Source organism: Periplaneta americana, chromosome 12, assembly GCF_040183065.1.
Source record: "Periplaneta americana isolate PAMFEO1 chromosome 12, P.americana_PAMFEO1_priV1, whole genome shotgun sequence".
Classification (NCBI taxonomy): domain Eukaryota; kingdom Metazoa; phylum Arthropoda; class Insecta; order Blattodea; family Blattidae; genus Periplaneta; species Periplaneta americana.
Window position 1 is genome coordinate 138785319 of NC_091128.1, and position 20279 is coordinate 138805597.

Sequence of the window (20279 nt, forward strand, 5' to 3'; positions counted from 1 at the left end):
AATTTGTGAAGGTTTTCTTTTAATAGTTAAGGGTATATGTACGTGAACGACCACAAATATTACCAGAAAATGCAGTCTCTATATTTCTAAAAGTTTTCAAGAAAATGAACTCACAATTGGACAAAAATTACAAGATACCACAATAAGACTTATTACTACTACTTACCGGCTTTTAAGGAACCCGGTGGTTCATTGCCGCTCTCACATAAGCCCGCCATTGGTCCCTATCTTGAGCAAGATTAATCCAGTCTCTATCATCATATCCCACCTCCCTCAAATCCATTTTAATATTATCTTCCCACCTATGTCTCGGCCTCCCTAAAGGTCTTTTCCCCTCTGGCCTCCCAACTAACACTCTATATGCATTTCTGGATTCGCCCATACGTGCTACATGCCCTGCCCATCTCAAACGTCTGGATTTAATGTTCTTAATCATGTCACGTAAAGGATACAATGCGTGCAGCTCTGCGTTGTGTAACTTTCTCCATTCTCCTGTAACTTCATCCCTTTTAGCCCCAAATATTTTCCTAAGAACCTTATTCTCAAAAACCCTCAATCTCTGTTCCTCTCTCAAAGTGAGAGTCCAAGTTTCACAGCCATACAGAACAACCGGTAATATAACTGTTTTATAAATTCTAACTTTCAGATTTTTTGACAGAAGACTAGATGACAAAAGCTTCTCAACCGAATAATAACAGGCATTTCCCATATTTATTCTGTGTTTAATTTCCTCCCGAGTGTCATTTATATTTGTTACTGTTGCTCCAAGATATTTGAATTTTTCCACCTCTTCGATGGATAAATCTACAATTTTTATATTTCCATTTCGTACAATATTCTGGTCACGAGACATAATCATATACTTTGTCTTTTCGGGATTTACTTCCAACCCTATCGCTTTACTTGCTTCAACTAGAATTTCCGCATTTTCCCTAATCGTTTGTGGATTTTCTCCTAGCATATTCACGTCATCCGCATAGACAAGAAGCTGATGTAACCCGTTCAATTCCAAACCCTCTGTGTTATCCTCAACTTTCCTAATGGCATATTCTAGAGGGAAGTTAAAAAGTAAAGGTGATAGTGCATCTCCCTGCTTTAGCCCGCAGTGAATTGGAAAAGCATCAGATAGAAACTGGCCTATACGGACTCTGCTGTAAGTTTCACTAAGATAAAAAAGTTTACTAATAATATTTTTAAACCAGTTTTATTTGAGTATTAAAAAAATCCTGCAGTTACATCATTTGGTAACCATAATATTGTTATGGTCTCTCTGACAGCTTTAATATTTTTCCTGCTTGTAATAAACTCTTATTTCTGAAAAGTAGACTACTCTCAGACATGTAGAGTTCTTTATTTTAATACAGTTAATTCTTTATTTGTTCTATATAAAATATATCAAAATTTACATAATTTTTTGTGACCTAATTTTTCTATTTTCAAAGAAATGGGCATTATTATAGTATACCTTCTGCATAAATGCATGTTAAATCAGTGTACAAAATTTCGGAATTCTGTCTCTAATGGTTGTGAAGTTATGAAATAATATGTGTGAAAATTTTCAAATTTTGAAAAATTTAATATAAAGTAAAAAGCGAATTTTTTAAAATATTATTAGTAACCTTTTTTATACTTTTATTAGATATTTAAGTTCTAATAAATCTTGTTGTGATACCTTGTAATTTTTGTTCAATTGTGAGTTCATTTCCTTATAAAATTTTAGAAATTTAGAGCCTGCATTTTCTGGTAATATTTGTGGTCGTTCACGTACATATGCCGTTAAGTAGACTTATCTTTAGTTATTGTACACACCTGTGGAGTAACGGTTAGCGCGTCTGACCGCGAAACCAGGTGGCCCGGATTCGATCCTCAGTCGGGGCAAGTTACCTGGTTGAGGTTTCTTCCGGGGTTTTCCCTCAACCCAATATGAGCAATTGCTGGGTAACTTTCGTTGTTGAACCCTGGACTCGTTTCACCGGCATTATCACCTTTATCTCATTCAGACGCTAAATAACCTGAGATGTTGATAAAGCTAGTAAAATAACCTACTAAAATAAAAAAATAAAAAGAAATCTTTAGCTATTTCTATTACTAATGGCGATGTGCTCCAATTTCGGTTACTACGAAACCTCGGTTAAAATGTAACCGTGATTAAAATGTAATCACCGGTTACTTACACATGATTAGCTCACACCTCATTTAACAGTGTCTGTGAAGCTTATCCATCTTAGCTCTTCACCTTTAAAAGTAGACTACATATTATGTGGAGAAACTATTGTACAAAGTGATAGAAAAATAGCATCCGTACCTCTGTGAATATATCAGTCAACGTAAAAAAAAATCGACTGCACTTACTGCGTTCTACATCGAAACGAACGTATCGTGTTGAATTTGTTTGCCTTTCGGCGCTGTTATAGGCCTATAATTTTCCTGGTTGCGTTTCTTTTACTTTTCAGTGCTGGTAACTTAAAATCTTACGAAATGAAAAATAAAAAGTGAAACCGATTACATACAAACAAGAAGTATAGAATAATTGCTAGAAATAAATATGTAATAAACAGAGCTCGGAAGTTAGTACACTGACGTTCAAAGATATCTGATTCAACTAATCGATAGTGATCGATAATTTGTTGGTGTAAATATGGATTATTTAGTTATTGCTTCTATGAATAGTTGTCGAAGATAATAGTCACTGTTGCCAATTGTAGATAAATATTCCCGCATTATGGAATTCAGTTTTTCATCCCACTCAACCTAAGGTAAAACAACACTGGGTTTAGCTGGAAACCGCTAATAATGTCAAGTGTGTTAATAATTAACGCTTAATTTACATAATCATTTTCTCTGATACCTTTTTAGCTGTCCCAATAATGGTGCCACCTATTGAGAACTAGCGGAACTGTTTCAAAGTTTGTCAATTTTTTTATATCTTTAGTTCTGACTTATCCCGTGGTTGGAAAGTTCGCTTACACGATCATAAAATCGTAAGTCAGATACCTTTGAACGTCAGTGTACCAAAACTGTTAAGTTATGTGAGCTTGGACTATATCTCTACCGAATGAACAGTAGTGAGGCAGCTCTAAACGTTAACAAACCAGCACAACAAACACGAATAGTCGGGTGGTAATTAAATTTGTCTTTGTGCCACTGGTCCATGACCATAGAACAAGAAAGACACTAAGCAAATAATATAAAAAGACAGTAATTGTCAATTAAGACCTTCATAATTTTCAGTTTAAAATAATTTACGTAAAAATATAAAAACTCAAACACATAGCGATATGTACCTATGCTTGTTACAATAGTTAATAATGTACATTTTTAATTTATCAAAAGAAATACTCCTATATTCAGAAAAAAAAAACTATTTGTACGTAAATGTTCCTTCTACGTCACAAGACGTGACTGGAGTAAACCTGAAATATGATACAGTATTTCTTACTGGCCTATATCACCTAATGAACAATAGCTTTGTGAAACTGGTAGTGCATCTCATATGTGGCACATCATATTGAGGGGAGAGGATGGTATTTTTTTACCTTTTTTCCTATTTGGTGTAAAATATTAATTTTTTGTATGTAGAGAGCTCATAGCTGTAGCAACTCAACCAAATATAAATAAATAAAAAAAAAATTATTTGGGGGGCCAAATTAAAAAAAAATATACCCAATGCAGAATTGTACTGAAACTGTTATATCTAAACCGTCTTTAAAGATAGATTCAAACAGGTTTTTGCAATGTATTTGCAAAAGCATGTTCTACAAACTGTCTGTAACAGAATTTTGATATTAGTCCCTATGTTTGTAAAATAAACAATTAAAATTTAATAACACTTTTTTTCGGATTTTCTTTCTTGCAAACAAACGGACGTTTTTTTTTAAATGAAATCAATTAACAAGATTCTGTTACAGAGAAAAGTTTCCTAATAGTCTAAAGAATGTGTGTTCTAAATTTCATGCATGTATCTTTAATAGTTCAGAAATTTTATCCATTTTTGTCTGGCAATGTAGCAAAAAAATGAAGTTACCGTAAACCAATAAAAGGGCTATGCATTCCACACATATCACAGAGTATTTTAAAGAAATGTTTTTTTTTAATTTACTCATTTTTCACCCAAAAATACCATCCTCTCCCCTTAAAACCCCTAATTCTTTTCAAGCATATTTTCTTACTCGCTTTAATGACTATTGGGACTTCTGCGGATTGGTAAATATACTTGAACAATATTATTCTTCCACATAACACACGGTCCCAGTCATTTCCACATTTCTTGACTCTAGCAGAATGATTGTTAAATACAACTCAATTGTTTGACGGGACATTGCAACATACCAATCTAGATATGTCGAAAATAATTTATGTATACTTGACTCAGGTTTTGAAGAAAACTGTTTCTCTTCATTGCTGTATTTCCCATATAAAGAGAGATATTCCACGTGTTTTTTCATAGCACAGTGTTCCTGAACTATTATTCGTTTTCGTAAAATATATCAAAATTAAAAGGGAATATAACAGTTGTATGAACACGTGCCTTTTAATTTTAATATAATTTATGAATTTTAGTGAACACTGTTGGAAAATTGACCAAATTAAGGCTCATTCACAATGAAAATTAAACATAACGTAAGCGTTAACTTAAAATAATGTAAACGTTACGGCAAAATCAAGAAGTCATACCATCATTCACGATGGGAACATAAAAATAACAGCAAACATACTTGGTAACCATGGAAACACAACAACGACGCCATTTCCTCATATTCTGTCTTATATTTCAGCGCTCCACGATTGTGTTCTGTTTGCAAATCACGTAAGCATAAGCATAAAAGTTTGGAGTTTGCAAACTTCCATGTTAACGTCTTACGGTAATGTTAATGTCAGTGCTTATGTGAATCATTGTGAATGATCCCATTTGGTAGCCTGGCCGAAAACTTCTGTGTTTATTTATTTATTCATTTAAATCCACCACCAACAGAAGCAGGCTTCCAATTACAGGTGGCTTGCACAGATACATACACAAAATACATAATAAGAAAAAAACAATAAAACAAAACAAACAACACAAACGAAAGAAAGAAAATACATAACGGTAATAGATGCTAGAATATAATATGGCAGTTAATATAGTGCCAAATGTCAATATAATGATGCAAAATTGTTTAAAAACTAGAGCAAAAACTTTATAATACACTTCTTCATAATTTAAATATCTAAGGAAATACAATTCTTTTTAATATTGTATGAAGTTTTTTCAACTGTTAAACTGAAATATAATTGAGAATCACAGTTTAAAGACAGAGACTTGTAAGTATTACGAATAACGAACAATGGAGAGCTCTTGAAGAAAACAGTTCTAGGAATGGGAATAACAAAAGGTTGCCTATGACGTAATTCTGTTTTTTTACATCGAACTGAAGGAATTTAAGAAAATCACAGTTATTCAATATACCGTTAATAGTCTTATAGAGTAAAATTTGACTATTTATTAATCGTCGAGATTTTAAAGTTTTATAATTAAATTAGAAAAGTAACTGATTATATGAAATTTGCTTGTCATAAGATGACATGTGATGTTTTTAAAAATATAAATAACGTAAAAATCTTTTCTGTATCCTTTCTATTTGCATCTGATGGGACTGGAACTGAGGTGACCATATTACAGACGCATACTCTAGCTTACTCCTAACTAGAGTTTTATATAGAGTATGTTTATATGTTACGGTTATGTTTAATTTTCATTGTGAATGGCCTCAACTATACCTATGCGCAAGTAAACAAACTCGTACCAATAGTCATGAAACAGCAAACGTTTCTAATCGGGCAACAAGTTTCGCTCCCTGTATATTACACTCATAATGAATTATGATGTAGAATTATTGGGATGTCACAGGGAACCGGAGTACCAGACAAAACCCCTGTGTTGCCTGGACTACGAGCTTACCCAACACAAGTTATGAATTCAGTGTGTATCAGCCGTGATTTCAACCCGGACCCCTGGCTTATAAGTAGGGACCGGATTTTTATGTAATTAGGGTAAACATTGGTAATTTCGTGGCAGTGGTTATTTCGTGATACTTTTTCTTTGCTCTTTTGTGAACTAACCAATGGTGTTACGAGATCCAAATTTCCGCCAAGGGATTGCATATGTTGTCCAGTTTCTAGAAACATACAGCTAAGCTTTGTGTGACTATTGTCGTTGCTTCAGTGAGCTTTTATGTTTGGAGAGAGCAAGTTTGCGTCGACTTCTCAGGCATACAAATTTTGTGGATGTTTGTAATTACATTACAGGCTTGTTACTAAAGGTAAGCATATGATATTTGGTACAAATATTTATTGTATCTTCATGAAATTTTAGGAAATGTTTTTGAAATTCTAGATACAGCTGTAGTCGCCATATAGGCTTAGCTTTACTGATAGAAATCTTAGCTCTTTGAGGCGAAATTTTGTTGAGCATTAAGTGTTACAATTTTAAAAATAGTATAAAATGCATTACAATAGGAATTTTAGAAATCTGAAGATAAGATGTGATAACAAAAAAGAAAAGGAGACGCAATGGGTTCAGTCTAGCTTCTGTTTGATTTGTTATCATGCTAAGTGTCAATGATAAGTGCTAGATGACTTGCAAGAATTGTGACAGAAGATGGAACATGGCTCCACCATTTTGGACCGGAGACAGAAGCAGACAATGGAGTGGCATCATGCAAATTCACCAAAGAAAGAGAAATTCAAAAGTACACCTTCGGCAGGAAACGTTATGGCTACTGTGTTTTTCTATTCAGAAGGACTCTTGCTTGTGGACATCATGCCACACGGAACCACCATTAATTCTGACGGGTATGTTCCAACTCTCAAGAAACTTCAAGTTAGACTGAGTCGTGTTCGACGACATCGGGAGAAGTAGGATGTTCTGCTATTGCACGACAACGCACAGCCATATGTCAGTCACAAGACCACAGACCAGATCAGAAAATTCGGATAGACGACACTGAAACATCCGCCTTACAGTCCTGAACTGGCACCGTGCGATTACCATCTCTTTGGTAAACTGAAGGATCCCTTCGCGGAACGAGGTTAGAAGATGACTCCCTTGTGCACGCTGCTAAAGAGTGGCTCAGACGTGTTGGTCCAGACTTTTACCGTGCTGGTCTACAGGCCCTCGTTCCTAGGTTACGTAAGGCAGTTGAAAGGGACAGGGATTAAGTGGAAAAGTGACATTTTGTTCCTAAAGAATGCATCTACATTCTGTGAAAATAGCAAAGCTGTAGAATAAAAATATAATTTTTAAAGAAACGTTATGCATTACTTTTGGAGTTACCCTAGTAATATAGGCTATAGTAAAGTCCGTAATAAAAGTGTTCACCCTTTCAGGGCAAAGAATATCCCTTTTCAATTTCAATTTTTACTTTGATTTCATTCTTATTATGTGTTGATATGTATTTCTAAGTTTTCTTGCTATGAATATAAGACGGAATTACTATGTTTGAAGTCTTGTAACAATAAATGAGAATTTCATTTGACTTTAATGAATTTTTCCACAATTCTTCTACATCTCACGAAATTATCAATGCAATGTCACGAAATTACCAAGGTTATCAAGAAATAACCAACCTTTCAGCTTAAGTTGTAAAAGTGGTTTTTGGCACATATTCAAGAACGTATCCAGTCTTTAATTTCTCCAGATTTGTACAGCAAGTTATCGTCTTTTAGATGAAAAAATCGGAATAAGGATATATTTACATTTGCATTTTAAATTAGTTTTCAAGAAATTATCACGAAATTACCAATGTTTACCCTACATATTATATTCCTTTCAACTTAACCGTATATAAATAACAAATCTTTGCGAATCTTGTAATTACCATTAATATCTTAAAATTTGATACTACATATTTTTACATATTTGTCCCACATTACATATTATGGCTTGATATTACATAAATCTACATATTTGGGGGTTTTATTAATTTTTACTTCTTTAAAAGGAAAAAGAAAACTGCTGCTGGGGAAGTTTACAATTTGAAATAAGTCTTTTTACCTACCCGAGAAAGGATAAATTTCTGGACGAAACATAACATCTAAGTTCCAGGAAGTAAAAGAGGCACTCAACCCATACCGCCCACTGTAAATATGAATGAACAAAAGGCAACCTTTCTCATACAACTACTCTGTATTGTAAAAATCAAGGAGGGATCAATCTTATACGCATAAGCGGACGACATAGTAGTAGGGTCTAAAGACCTTACAAAGTTAAAAGAAACAATAAACATCATGGTAAAATGGTGCAATGAAAACAAATTTGGTATAAATGTGAACAAGACAGAAACGATGATATTCCAGAAACGGCGGAAGAGCACCAGAAACAGTAGAAATCGTCGTGAAGAAAAGAAAATTAAAAATTGTACCAGACTACAAATATCTAGGCTTAACAATACAAATCAGCGCAGATATTTTTATGATTTTACATATTTTGGTATTTTGGTATTCAGCTTATTTTTCTTACATAAATATGTACATATTTCACACCTTGATATTACATAAAAATCCGGTCCCTACTTATAAGCCCGGCGCGCTAGCACTGAGCCACCGGTGTAGGCCTAATATATGTCTGAGTTGTGCAATGCCAGAATTTCCAGAAGTCAGCGAGCGTGCAAGCAACCATTCCATGGTTGCTTTACAGCCTCCTATTAATGTGTACAGGAATAGCCCACATCAGTCAGTTCTTTTTAAGTCCCGAGAAGAACGAGATAACATCTGAAATGACGCAGACCATCTGGCCATACCGTTCCCTTTCAGTCTTCCACCCCTTGGCAAGTGCTCTTCCAGCAGGACAGTCATTTGAAACATTTCAATCAGCTCAGGTAAAAGGCAGAAAGTTACGCCTTCCTTGTTGTGAAACATAACAGCTACAATATTTACCTTAGATTTGAGTTGGGTTGGACATATTGTGCTAATGACGCTAGGAATGCATGTCATTCAAATGGAATTCTTCTGAAGAAGCCGCAAGCCTTGTACAAGAGTCCTACGCTTGGACAATTGTCAAGAATCTGAGGTCGAAATTATTTTAGCCGTGCTTAGTTAATGACGTCTTGTAATTGTCCGCAGCGATATTTTCCGTAGACACACCTATCTAAACATCCTACCGTGACAACAATTAATTTATTACAACGGTCATATGTTGCGATGTACCTGCCAAAAGTTTGTTTTGCCAGTCACACTGATATTTGCATTGATAGTGACTTTAATGTCGTGCACTATAAAATGTAAAATTAATAGTTTGTTTTTGTGTTACCTCACTATGTAAACGTTAAATGTTCATCGTTGTCATCATCATCATCATCATCATCATCATCATCATCATCATCATCATCAAACCCTGTCATCACTATTATCTAAGAAATATTTTTGTCAATTAACTGTTTACGTATAATTTATTTAGAATTATTTCAATCTATATCTATGTATGGTATTATAGGTTGGGGTGGAACTTATAAATCCAACTTTTAACCGTTAATTTTACTACAGAAAAAAAGTATTAAACATTTGTTAAAAAAAGTCGAAATATTACCCAACTGAATTGTTGTTTAAACATTTCAAAGTTTTCGACATTAAACAAATTTATTATTTTATTTTATTAAAATATTTTCATAAAAATCTTAATAACTTTGAAAGGTATATACATAAATATAGAACTAAAAATATGAATTCTCTGCGTTTGTCTGAACAAAAATGTAAAACCAGTGCAGCTTTTTATCATAACATGAGTCAAGGGCCCAGATTATTAAACAAATTTTATTCTAATATAATTTTAATGTATGTATTTATTTACACTGCAAGTGGGCAAGCACCCGGTGGCAGTGGTATATACAATATTAACAATACACAGTTAAAATGATAAGCTATACACAATAAAATTTACAATACATAATACAATTTACAACACATATACAATATTATACACAATACAATAAGAATACACAATACAACTTAACACAATAATAATAAAACATAAAATAAAACGCCTAATTTTACAACACAACCTACATAATTATCTATAGGTCCTACATAAGTTTCAATAGTCTTTCACTTTACTCTCATCTCATTCCCTGTAGTGGCACTATGACGCATTTCACTGACACTTTAGCACACATTTCACTGACACTCTGTAACACATTTCACTGACACTATAGAACACATTTCATTGACGCTATAAATTATCACTGATCGGAACTGTTCACTGCACTGTAAAACCATAACTTCACTGACTCACCTCGCTTCACTGATACAACAGTTCAAATAAGTCAAATAATTGCATTCTTATGCATACTTATAAACAGAACTACATTTAAACTAAACATTTCTAGTCTAAGGCCCTCTTACACGCTATTTTTAAATAATTTACAATTCAAACCAAGGAAGTAAACTCGTCAGGCTAGATAAATACATGTCACCTTAAAAAATTAAATGTTGAATGTCACCTTAATTTTAATTTTCACTTTATACTTTCACTTTAACCACGAATCCTCTCCAAATTAATAAAAAAAAAAAACAAATTGTATTGGATTTGTAGTTTCGTTTTAAACATATTAAACATTTTTTAATCTGTATTCACTCTCACTTTTAATTTTATTTTTGTCTGTATTGGAATCCCCTCCTGAGCACGAGTCTTACTCATTCAGGAGTGGGCTAGTTTATCTTTCATTGTATTAAATTGTATTCATTTCAAACTTACTAGCAATAAGATAAATAAATAAATAGATAAATAAATAAATACATAAATAAATAAATACATAAATAAATAAATAAGTAGATAAATAAATAAATAAGTAGATAAATAAATAAATAAATCATCATTATTATGACAGTCAACCATTTTCATCTTCAAGGGTTGAGCTCTTTGATCCAGTCTGTGTCCACTTGTGTGAATATTATGAACAAACATTAGACATTCATAAATAGCGGGACTAGTTTGTGGTCAGCATGACGTAAGATCGTAACTTTAAGCAACGGACATACAGAAGTAAAAATAAAACATACGTAGTTCTTATCGGATGATAAGAAATAACCATGTTCGTACAGAAAATCGAACCTGGGTAGGCCTACGCTGGGTTTGTAGTTACAAGTGCTAATACCTGAGTCAAAGCGGAGGGCACAACATAAACGTTCTGTGCCAATAGGGATATCCTGAACTAGTACCAATAGATAGCGCGCGTGTACTTTGAAGGATGCGCTTTGCGTGTGCATTTGTTTTCCGGTATATAAACATTGACGATTTACGTAGTGTATTGGTACATTAAATACTATTAAAAACAACTCAAAATGGCAAATTTTTGTTGTGTTCCTAAATGTAAAAACCAGGGAAAGCCTTTTGTCTTCATTCAGGTCTCGAAATATTCTGAATATATGCTTTGAACCTTAAAAATTTAACTAATGAAATTGGGCCTCGAAAGTGTTAGCAATTAAACAAAAATAACTACTTCAAGTAAGGAATTCCTGGCTACAGTTTCATTTTGGAAGAGGGAAAATTAAATTAATAAAAACATATACAACCTCGACAGCAAGCTATGTTAGCTTATATATTATTTTAATGTACCGAAGTACATATGATATTTCCATGCAGATATTCTGCGTCATCATATGATGAAAGAGTAATGGAACGGAGAAAAATTCTCTCCGGCGCCGGGATTTGAACCCGGGTTTTCAGCTCTACGTGCTGATGCTTTATCCACTAAGCCACACCGGATACAACTCCGACGCCGGTTAGAATCGTCTCAGATTAAGCTCCAACTCTTGGGTTCCCTCTAGTGGCCGCCCTCTGCACTACGTCATAGATGTCTATGAACGCAGGACCGAAGTCCACACATGTGCTGAGGTGCACTCGGTATGAGTGACTAGTTGGCCGGGATCCGACGGAATAAGCGCCGTCTTAAATCACGAAGTGATTTACGCATATCATATATATTATGAGAGAGAGAGAATTTTTCTCCGTTCCATTACTCTTTCATCGTATGATGACGCAGAATATCTGCATGGAAATATCATATGTACTTCGGTACATTAAAAAATATATATATGATATGCGTAAATCACTTCGTGATTTAAGACGGCGCTTATTCCGTCGGATCCCGGCCAACTAGTCACTCATACCGAGTGCACCTCAGCACATGTGTGGACTTCGGTCCTGCGTTCATAGACATCTATGACGTAGTGCAGAGGGCGGCCACTAGAGGGAACCCAAGAGTTGGAGCTTAATCTGAGACGATTCTAACCGGCGTCGGAGTTGTATCCGGTGTGGCTTAGTGGATAAAGTATCAGCACGTAGAGCTGGAAACCCGGGTTCAAATCCCGGCGCCGGAGAGAATTTTTCTCCGTTCCATTATTCTTTCATCATATGTTAGCTTAGATTATATTCAGTACTTCTAGGAGTCTCCGCAGTTTACGCCTGCAGTAAACTCTGGATTAACTGAGATGTTTATTAGCCAGGGCGCTCCATAGTGAAATCCATTTCGTGAATAATGTTTTTAATGTGCTATAGATTAATTATTAAAACTATGTTTTTACTTCAAATTTTCAAAATCATCCTACATAGTATTCAAAACTGCATGTCCTTAACCTACAAAACGCAGCAATAATCGTGATACTACTGCGATCATATTATATCATCTTATCAAACATTGCATTTGATCTTTCTGCAACTAGAGAAAAAATACGAGGAATTCAATCTCGATAGTTCTTTCCCTATAAAAAAAACACATTGATGGCTACATATCCTGTTTTTTAGCGTACGGTACTTACAATACCAATGATTAAAGAGCTAATATTTACTTTCGACAAAGTTCCTATTTTATTTATTTTTTTTTTCTTCGTGCACCTCGTTCTCAAAATTCTCGTTCAGGTTCATGAATATTCAATTTACTCACATCTATATTCTGCAAACTGCAGATTTCCTCACCTATCTCTGTATTATACAAGTTTACGCTATTATTTATTGTAAATTGAATTAAATTATGAGGTAAGAAAATGCTGAATTATATTAAATTATACTAGATTATACAAAATAATTATAAATATAATTTTGATGCGCACAAGAAAAAAAAAACAACAAGCGGGAGAACGCAATCAACTGTAGCATACAGCATAATATAGCCCTACAACATGTTGTGCCGCATGGAACACTCCTGCCATCTAACGATAAGATATCCTTATTTGGAAAGACGACGTAAAAATGCATAAATAGGATACAGGGTGATTCATTTAAAGCCGGCCTGCTTGAGCTAGCTGTGCTGATACCGATCACTTAGTCTGTGCTGCGTTACTATCGCTGCACATAGAGTTCACTTCCAATATACAGGATGAACCGTGAATATTGTCAATAATTTCAGGGGGTTATTCTATGAGATATTTCAAACAAAAAAGTTTAATAAAAATTTACTTCTTTTGCTTCCTTTTCGAGAAAAAAAAAAACGAACAAATTAACATTTTAGAATTCCTTTTCAGAACGAAAAGTTACATTTGTTCATATTATATTCCTGTACATTTAAAGGACAAAACTAAAATTCTTTCAATCATTATTGTCATAATACACTGCACTCTTAAATTTACTGAGCATATTGAGAATTAAATCAATGACTTTCCCAAAACACGCTATGAACTGTTTCATATAAAACAATTTTTATCTCAAAAATGAAGCAAAAACGAGTAAAATTGTATTGAACTTTTTTGTTTGAAATATCTCAAAGAAAAACCCCTGAAACTAATGACATTACTTAGTGTAAAAAATATGTTATGTTTTATTTAACGACGCTCGCAACTGCCGAGGTTATATCAGCGTTCCCGGTATTCCGGAATTTTGTCCCGCAGGAGTTCTTTTACATGCCAGTAAATCTACTGACATGAGCCTGTCGCATTTAAGCACACTTAAATGCCATTGACCTAGCCCGGGATCGAACCAGCAACCTCGGGCATAGGAGACCAGCGCTACTTGAGAATTTGAAACATTTAAAGAACCGTATCATTGAAGCCTGTGCTGAAGTCACCCCGGAAATGCTATAAAATGTTCTCTTCACATTCTGAATTTCCTCTTCATATACCAATCTCTTTATATAACCCAAAAAGAAAAAAAAATCAAGGGTTATTAAATCTGGAGACCTGGCCGGCCATTCTATTTGTCCACGCTGACCAATCCAATGTTCAGGGAACTGTTCGTCCAGTCTGCTGCAACATTTCTGTGGCTTAACCCACCAGAATGAAGAATGATATCAGTTATTCTTCCGTCTTTCGATAATGCCATCACGAAAATCAAGAAATTTGTTATAGGAAAACTTCAAATAATCACAAAAATGCATTGAAACTGCCCCAGGTTAACCAAACAGTAAAGCAGGAAAAGTTAATTATCAGAATTGCATAAAAATACCTTTTCCAAAGCCTCCTTAGTACTGTACCAGGTTACAAAATATCTGTCGATGCAGTAAATAATGTTTGTGTCATTATGACAGTCATCTTTAAATAGCTTGAAAATGATTAGAGATATATTATCTGAAAATGGATTACACCAATGTTTTTTTTTTTTTTCAGAAAATGTCACATGATTTTGAGTACCTACATGACCCCATTTCCATTTAAAATTTCAAAGTTGCATCCAAAATAGCGGCTTTTGAAAAAGCTGAGGGCTAGAATCGAATGTGCCACTGGTAGAGCATTTAGTCTTACAAATAGGCCTACTGCTAACACCTATAGTAATCGAAAGTCAAGCATTTGGAAGATATTTATATGTTTCCAGACTTTTTATTCACCCTGTATGTAGTATGTATATATATTAAACAATCTCTGATACGTGACTATCCATAATCTCATACAGAAGAAGCTATAACATAACCTTAATAATATAAACAAGATAAATGATAGAAAAGTTTTAATTAAGGATGATGAAATAAATATGAATCATTTTAAAAGGTACAATAAATTATTGCAAGTACAACGTCGGCAAACAAAGAAACAAATACTAGGGAGGTGATAAAAACAAATTCTAGGGAGGTGATAAAAATTGTAGGATAAGCAGCCATGATTGGTTGAAACACGTCTTCCTTACCGTTTTATTTGTCAAAAGTAGTATGACGTAGTAAAAGTGTAATAGTCTTTATAAATAAGAGAAGAATGAGGAGTTATTACGAAACTGATACTCAAGGTTTCTTTTCCAAAAAATTAACCTCGAAATGCATTCGTAACGACTGCAATATTATTGAATTGAAAGTTTTTGATCATGATTCGTATAATTTTTACTGAACATTTTCAGATTATTGCACATTATATTAATGAAAAGAAACAATTTTGAGAATTTCATTGAAAAAATGATTCCGTAATTTCCGATTTGGGAATCAGCATAAATGAAATTTAAAGGTTAGTCTATACTTAATTTAGGTTGCTTAGAATATATAAATTCACCGAATGTGCAATTATTACTTTTGGAAAATAATTGTACTATTTTAAACTGAATAAAATTTCCCTTAATCTGTGAAAAAACAAAAAAATAAGGAAGATTTTATACGCTACTGTATTAGACAGTATGACATAATTATAACTTATTGTAGTAGTTCCTCGAATTGTATAAAATCGGTCAATTATTAGGCTTAGATTTTTCAAAAGAAACCTTGATTTGAAATTAAAGATACCAACAAAATACGTTACATTTATTGTTATCTACTGACAAAATGTTATTCAGCAAACAATATCCGTATTACAAAATGTTTTAAATTAAGAAAATAAGTTTAAGTATTTATCAAACATTTACAAAAATAGTAAGTTACACAACAGTTTCTAGGAAAAACTATCTTTAATGTAATAAAAACCTTACAACATGAGTATTATATTACAGCAATAGACATTATAATGCACTCATTATCACTTACTTTCTCATTCATTGCTTTGTTCAGAGCTTATTGTGTCTGTTAGAATTATAATGTCAGCTCCATGATGAAAGCATGCTAATACATGTAAAGAAGTACTTAACTATCGATATTATGTAACAAACAGGAACTGTAGCCTACATTATTTGGTAAAGCTTGAGAATTTGGTGCTGAAAATATGAGACTTCTTTAAAATTGAATGATGATCGCCAGTACCAAAGAGTATACTTAAGATTCTCAATGCAAAATTATTTATCTGTAAGCCTTATAATTCTGTGCTCGAGGAGAGTAGGTAGTGATGCCTGTGTGGTTAAAGAATTTCAGTACAAAATTTTAGTTCGATATTTTTAGCCTTTTAATGTTCAGAGTTGAATAAAAATTTCCATAGTTATACAATAAATCATCCTGAATTCAGTGGTATAAAAGTCAATTAACTAGTTTCTTATCCAAGTGTAAAGGAAAGGCCCTAACAGATAATGTTTTCCCACTTTGCTCAGACTTCAGGTGCACATTACTTGCTACAATCTTCACTCATATAACTCTTATTTTTTTTTAAGTTATCAAGTAATCTATATTGTAAATTATAAAGCATGATTTAGTTAAAAATTTGCCATTGATGAAACAGAAAAAAATATTGAAACTTGATTAATAGTTTTTGCCATTTTTTTCAAATGCATTTATACTTTTTTCCTCATGTTATATGTGTGACATTCATAAGCCCGTAGGTCTACTTTGTAGAACACATGCTACAGAAAATACTGCTAAATTTTATAGTAAATAGATTAAATATTTTCAGAGAAAAATGTACTTAAATTTGATAAATATCAAATTACGGAAAGCTGCATTAAAAAAAAAAGAAGGATGTATGAATTACATACGCCGTCAAATTGAAAGAGGCCACGTAAAGGGTTTATCTGCAGAGATACACCCCACAGTAGAAGCTATAGGGGAGACTCGGCTAATTCCGCAATATTACGAAGTAAATCTGTCATATTGTTTTTATCAAAATCTTTATTGAAAAATATTATCAAGGTAGGCTATGTAGATATGGACGAAATCTTTCATTGTCAAATGAGATAAAGAAACCTACTACAATGCAAATATATTTAGTTGTACATACATTACAGTTGAAAAACAACTCGGGTAATTCCGCAACAGTGCGGATAAATCCGCAGTAGGACTTGGCTAATTCCGCAGTAGTAAATAATTATGAAATACATTTTGAAAGTAACATAAAAGGAACAATTTATATGCAGCAATGCTGACTTTCTTCACAGTTGTGTAGCAAAACACGAAAAACAGCCAACTTATGATGTTTCACTGTATTGCTGACAGAGGTGTCGGTCAATATCCATGATTTCCTTCTATAGCACTGGAGAGGACATGCTTCTTGTTGACAGCCTCTTAAAACTTACGTTCACGCTATTGTAAAGCCGTAGTAAAATCATATATGCACTAGTGCGGAATTACCCGTACTGCGGAATTAGCCGAGTTTTCCCTATATTGTTTTAAAGAGAAAGTTTTGTGCTTTTTTAAAACACAAAATAAATAATAGGATTTCTGACACTTAATCATTACCCAGTCCAATTAAAAGACATTTAGTTAAAGAACTGACGTGCAATAGCTTATTTTAAGAATGTAGTAGTATTTAAAGTAAACTGTACTCACCATAACATCACCACTCAAAACAGTGCCAATGTAGAAGAACATTTTTATTGTTCTCTTTCGAGTTTTATCCGTCATTACATACTTAACCAGATAATAAATATTCTTTCAGGTCAGATTAAGAAACACTTCTTCTATGTAATGTGGTTACAAACTATAATTTATATTTATATAAAAAATCATTCATAATTCTACAAGAAAAGTTAAGGCTGACAGGGTGAGAGAGTATGATATGTGTTGCTTCTTAACATTGCAAAATTGAACTAACAGTAAGAAGCCCCAATCGTTGGAAACGTTCGACGCGAGCTTGCTTCAAGAGCTCACGGGTTCGTTGCTGACTGCATTCAACAATTATATCGATTATCAAATATCGGAGTTCTTTAAAAGGAAACAGACCAATAGCTTCACAGAAAACAGATATTATATAATAATAATAATGATTTATTTTAGCTGGCAGAGTTAAGGCCGTAAGACCTTCTCTTCCACTCAACCAGCAAAAAGTGTATATACATATGCATGAACTTACAAAGAATCCAACACTTCGGTAAAAAGAAACGCCTGTTAATACTGCTTTACTTCACAGAAGTAAATGCACTTGTTATAATTTCTTATAAAACAAATTTTTAAATAATGCAAACATGTAGTTTTAAAAACCGTCCACAGAATAAAAGATTCTAGGAATTTATTCTTACGATCTAGATCAGGCATGTCAAAAATCAGACACTGAATGTGCAGTGTATGTGCGCGGAACGCCTGTCTGTGCAGATTGCGTCATTCACGTGTTTCTCTTACCAGTTCTTAGCGGGAGGGATGTACAAGAATCTATTCTGCGCTTCTAGTGTTCAATTAAATTGACATTTGGACATTATAAACATACTTAGCAGAAGGAAAAAACACAATTATTGTCAGTGTCTATACTTTACAATAATTGTAACACAGAAACAATAGACTTACTCAGTTACAATTCACAATGCAGTCGTTTGTAAAGAATCATTTATTTACATGATTTGTGTACAGTATTTGAAGAAAATAGAAATATTGCAGTAATTTTGAAACAACAAAAAACGAACACAATATTTCATTTTACATAGTAGGTACTAATTATTTCAAAGTAATACTCTTGCATTGTTCCTCAAGCATTATTGGGACCATTGGTGCACAAATGCTAAGAAAGAATATATTTTACTCCCAATTACATGCAATAGGACATTGTGAGGCTTTTACACTGGAATCATTTCCTTGCTGTATATTAATATAAATTCACATTATTATTAATAAATTGGATAAATTAAGCTTGAATTTAAATTTATATATAGTTTATTTGGAAAACGTTGAGAGCAAGTATTAGCAAGTTTGGAGCGTTACTGAATTTAGTTAAAAGAGTAGTTCACAAGCTGTGAAGCGAGGACATTTTCTTTATGTCAGGTTTAAAGTTTTATTAACGTAAGTATATTAAGATAATATAGTAACGTGAGATGGAAAATTCGCCATTATGTATTATTTTTCCAGAAAATTTTTTCGCCTTAAAAATAGTTGCTTTCTTCTTTCCCTTACAACCTCACGAGCCTCACATGTATTCCTCACTATATTCTCATCACTTATCAACTTATCAAATAAAAGTTGTAAGTCGTCTAACCATTGATGGCTGTGTTAGTATAGACTCCAAAACAACATCATTTTCATGTTTGTCTTGCTGTGAGAGTACTAATTAAGAAATAAGAGCAGGCGAATATCATATTTTGAGAACTTTACTAATATGATTTAAATTCTCATATCACTATTAGGTCCACATGATATGATGAAAGCCTTTCATTTTAAAATAATTACTGTTGGCTGAGGGAAACATCATAACAATTATGTTCGCTCCCTCCAGGTAGGGGAAAAGGAACTGCACGTTGCACAGAGACCAGTGCACAATGTGCGCGACTGCACAATGTGCAGGGTTTTGACATGCCTGATCTAGATGTTAAATTATGTGTTTTATTTCATACTTTTATCATACTTAGAGAGATTATATGGATACAGTTCTTTATTTTATATTACTGGCAATACAATCAGATTGATGATGCATCAGTTTTATAGATTTTTAATATTTCAATCATATACATCTCAAGAATCAGTTCTCGACGTCTGTTATGTAGAGAAGCAGCTGTTCTGTTTCTTGTTACAGAACCCCTGTACAAACGTAACCATCTACATGTGTCTGGTATTACCAAAACCTCCATGTCCGGATTGAGATGCCCCCTTGTTGAATCCCATCTGCAAGCCAAGATGACCTTCAGAAGCTCGCAGTTGGTCTTCTGAAAATTCTCTTTTATTTTCGTCAGCCATTTTTGGACCTAGTCTTGGTCCTGTATATTCTGGGTGTTTCTGAGTCTGTGGAAAGAAAAAGTAACGTCACTGTTATTTTCAGTGTAATTTTAGACTTCTCTCAATGATGTGTTAAGCAAACAATATCAAAAACATTTGAAGAGCAAAATAAGGACCGACAAAATTATATTTTTTTCTTCAATAGTGCGTAAAGTTGCATTTTACCTACTGTTATCAGTGTATAAAGTGAGCCTTTAAAACCGGTATGGCATAGTTGTGCCCCACGGTCAATTGGGAGATCTAGACATGGCATAATTGTGCCCCGAAGAAATCAGGTAGCAGAATGGACATGGCATAGTTGCGCCCCGAAGAAATCAGGTAGCAGATGGGACATGGCATAATTACGCC

At 33.6% G+C, this 20279-nt stretch overlaps 2 protein-coding genes across 2 annotated transcripts in view; one reads left to right on the forward strand and one right to left on the reverse strand.

The window, feature by feature from the left end:
• Window positions 1–20279, forward strand: part of LOC138710934 (muscle-specific protein 20-like) — a 106080-nt gene that overhangs the window by 22903 nt on the left and 62898 nt on the right. The window lies entirely within an intron of this gene.
• LOC138710935 (myophilin) overlaps window positions 15666–20279 on the reverse strand; it is a 39178-nt gene continuing 34564 nt past the window's right edge. Inside the window, exon 4 of the mRNA XM_069842135.1 lies at window positions 15666–19937. Within this exon, the coding sequence (XP_069698236.1) occupies window positions 19755–19937 (183 nt within the window). The 3' untranslated portion in view covers window positions 15666–19754. The remainder of the gene's footprint in view (window positions 19938–20279) is intronic.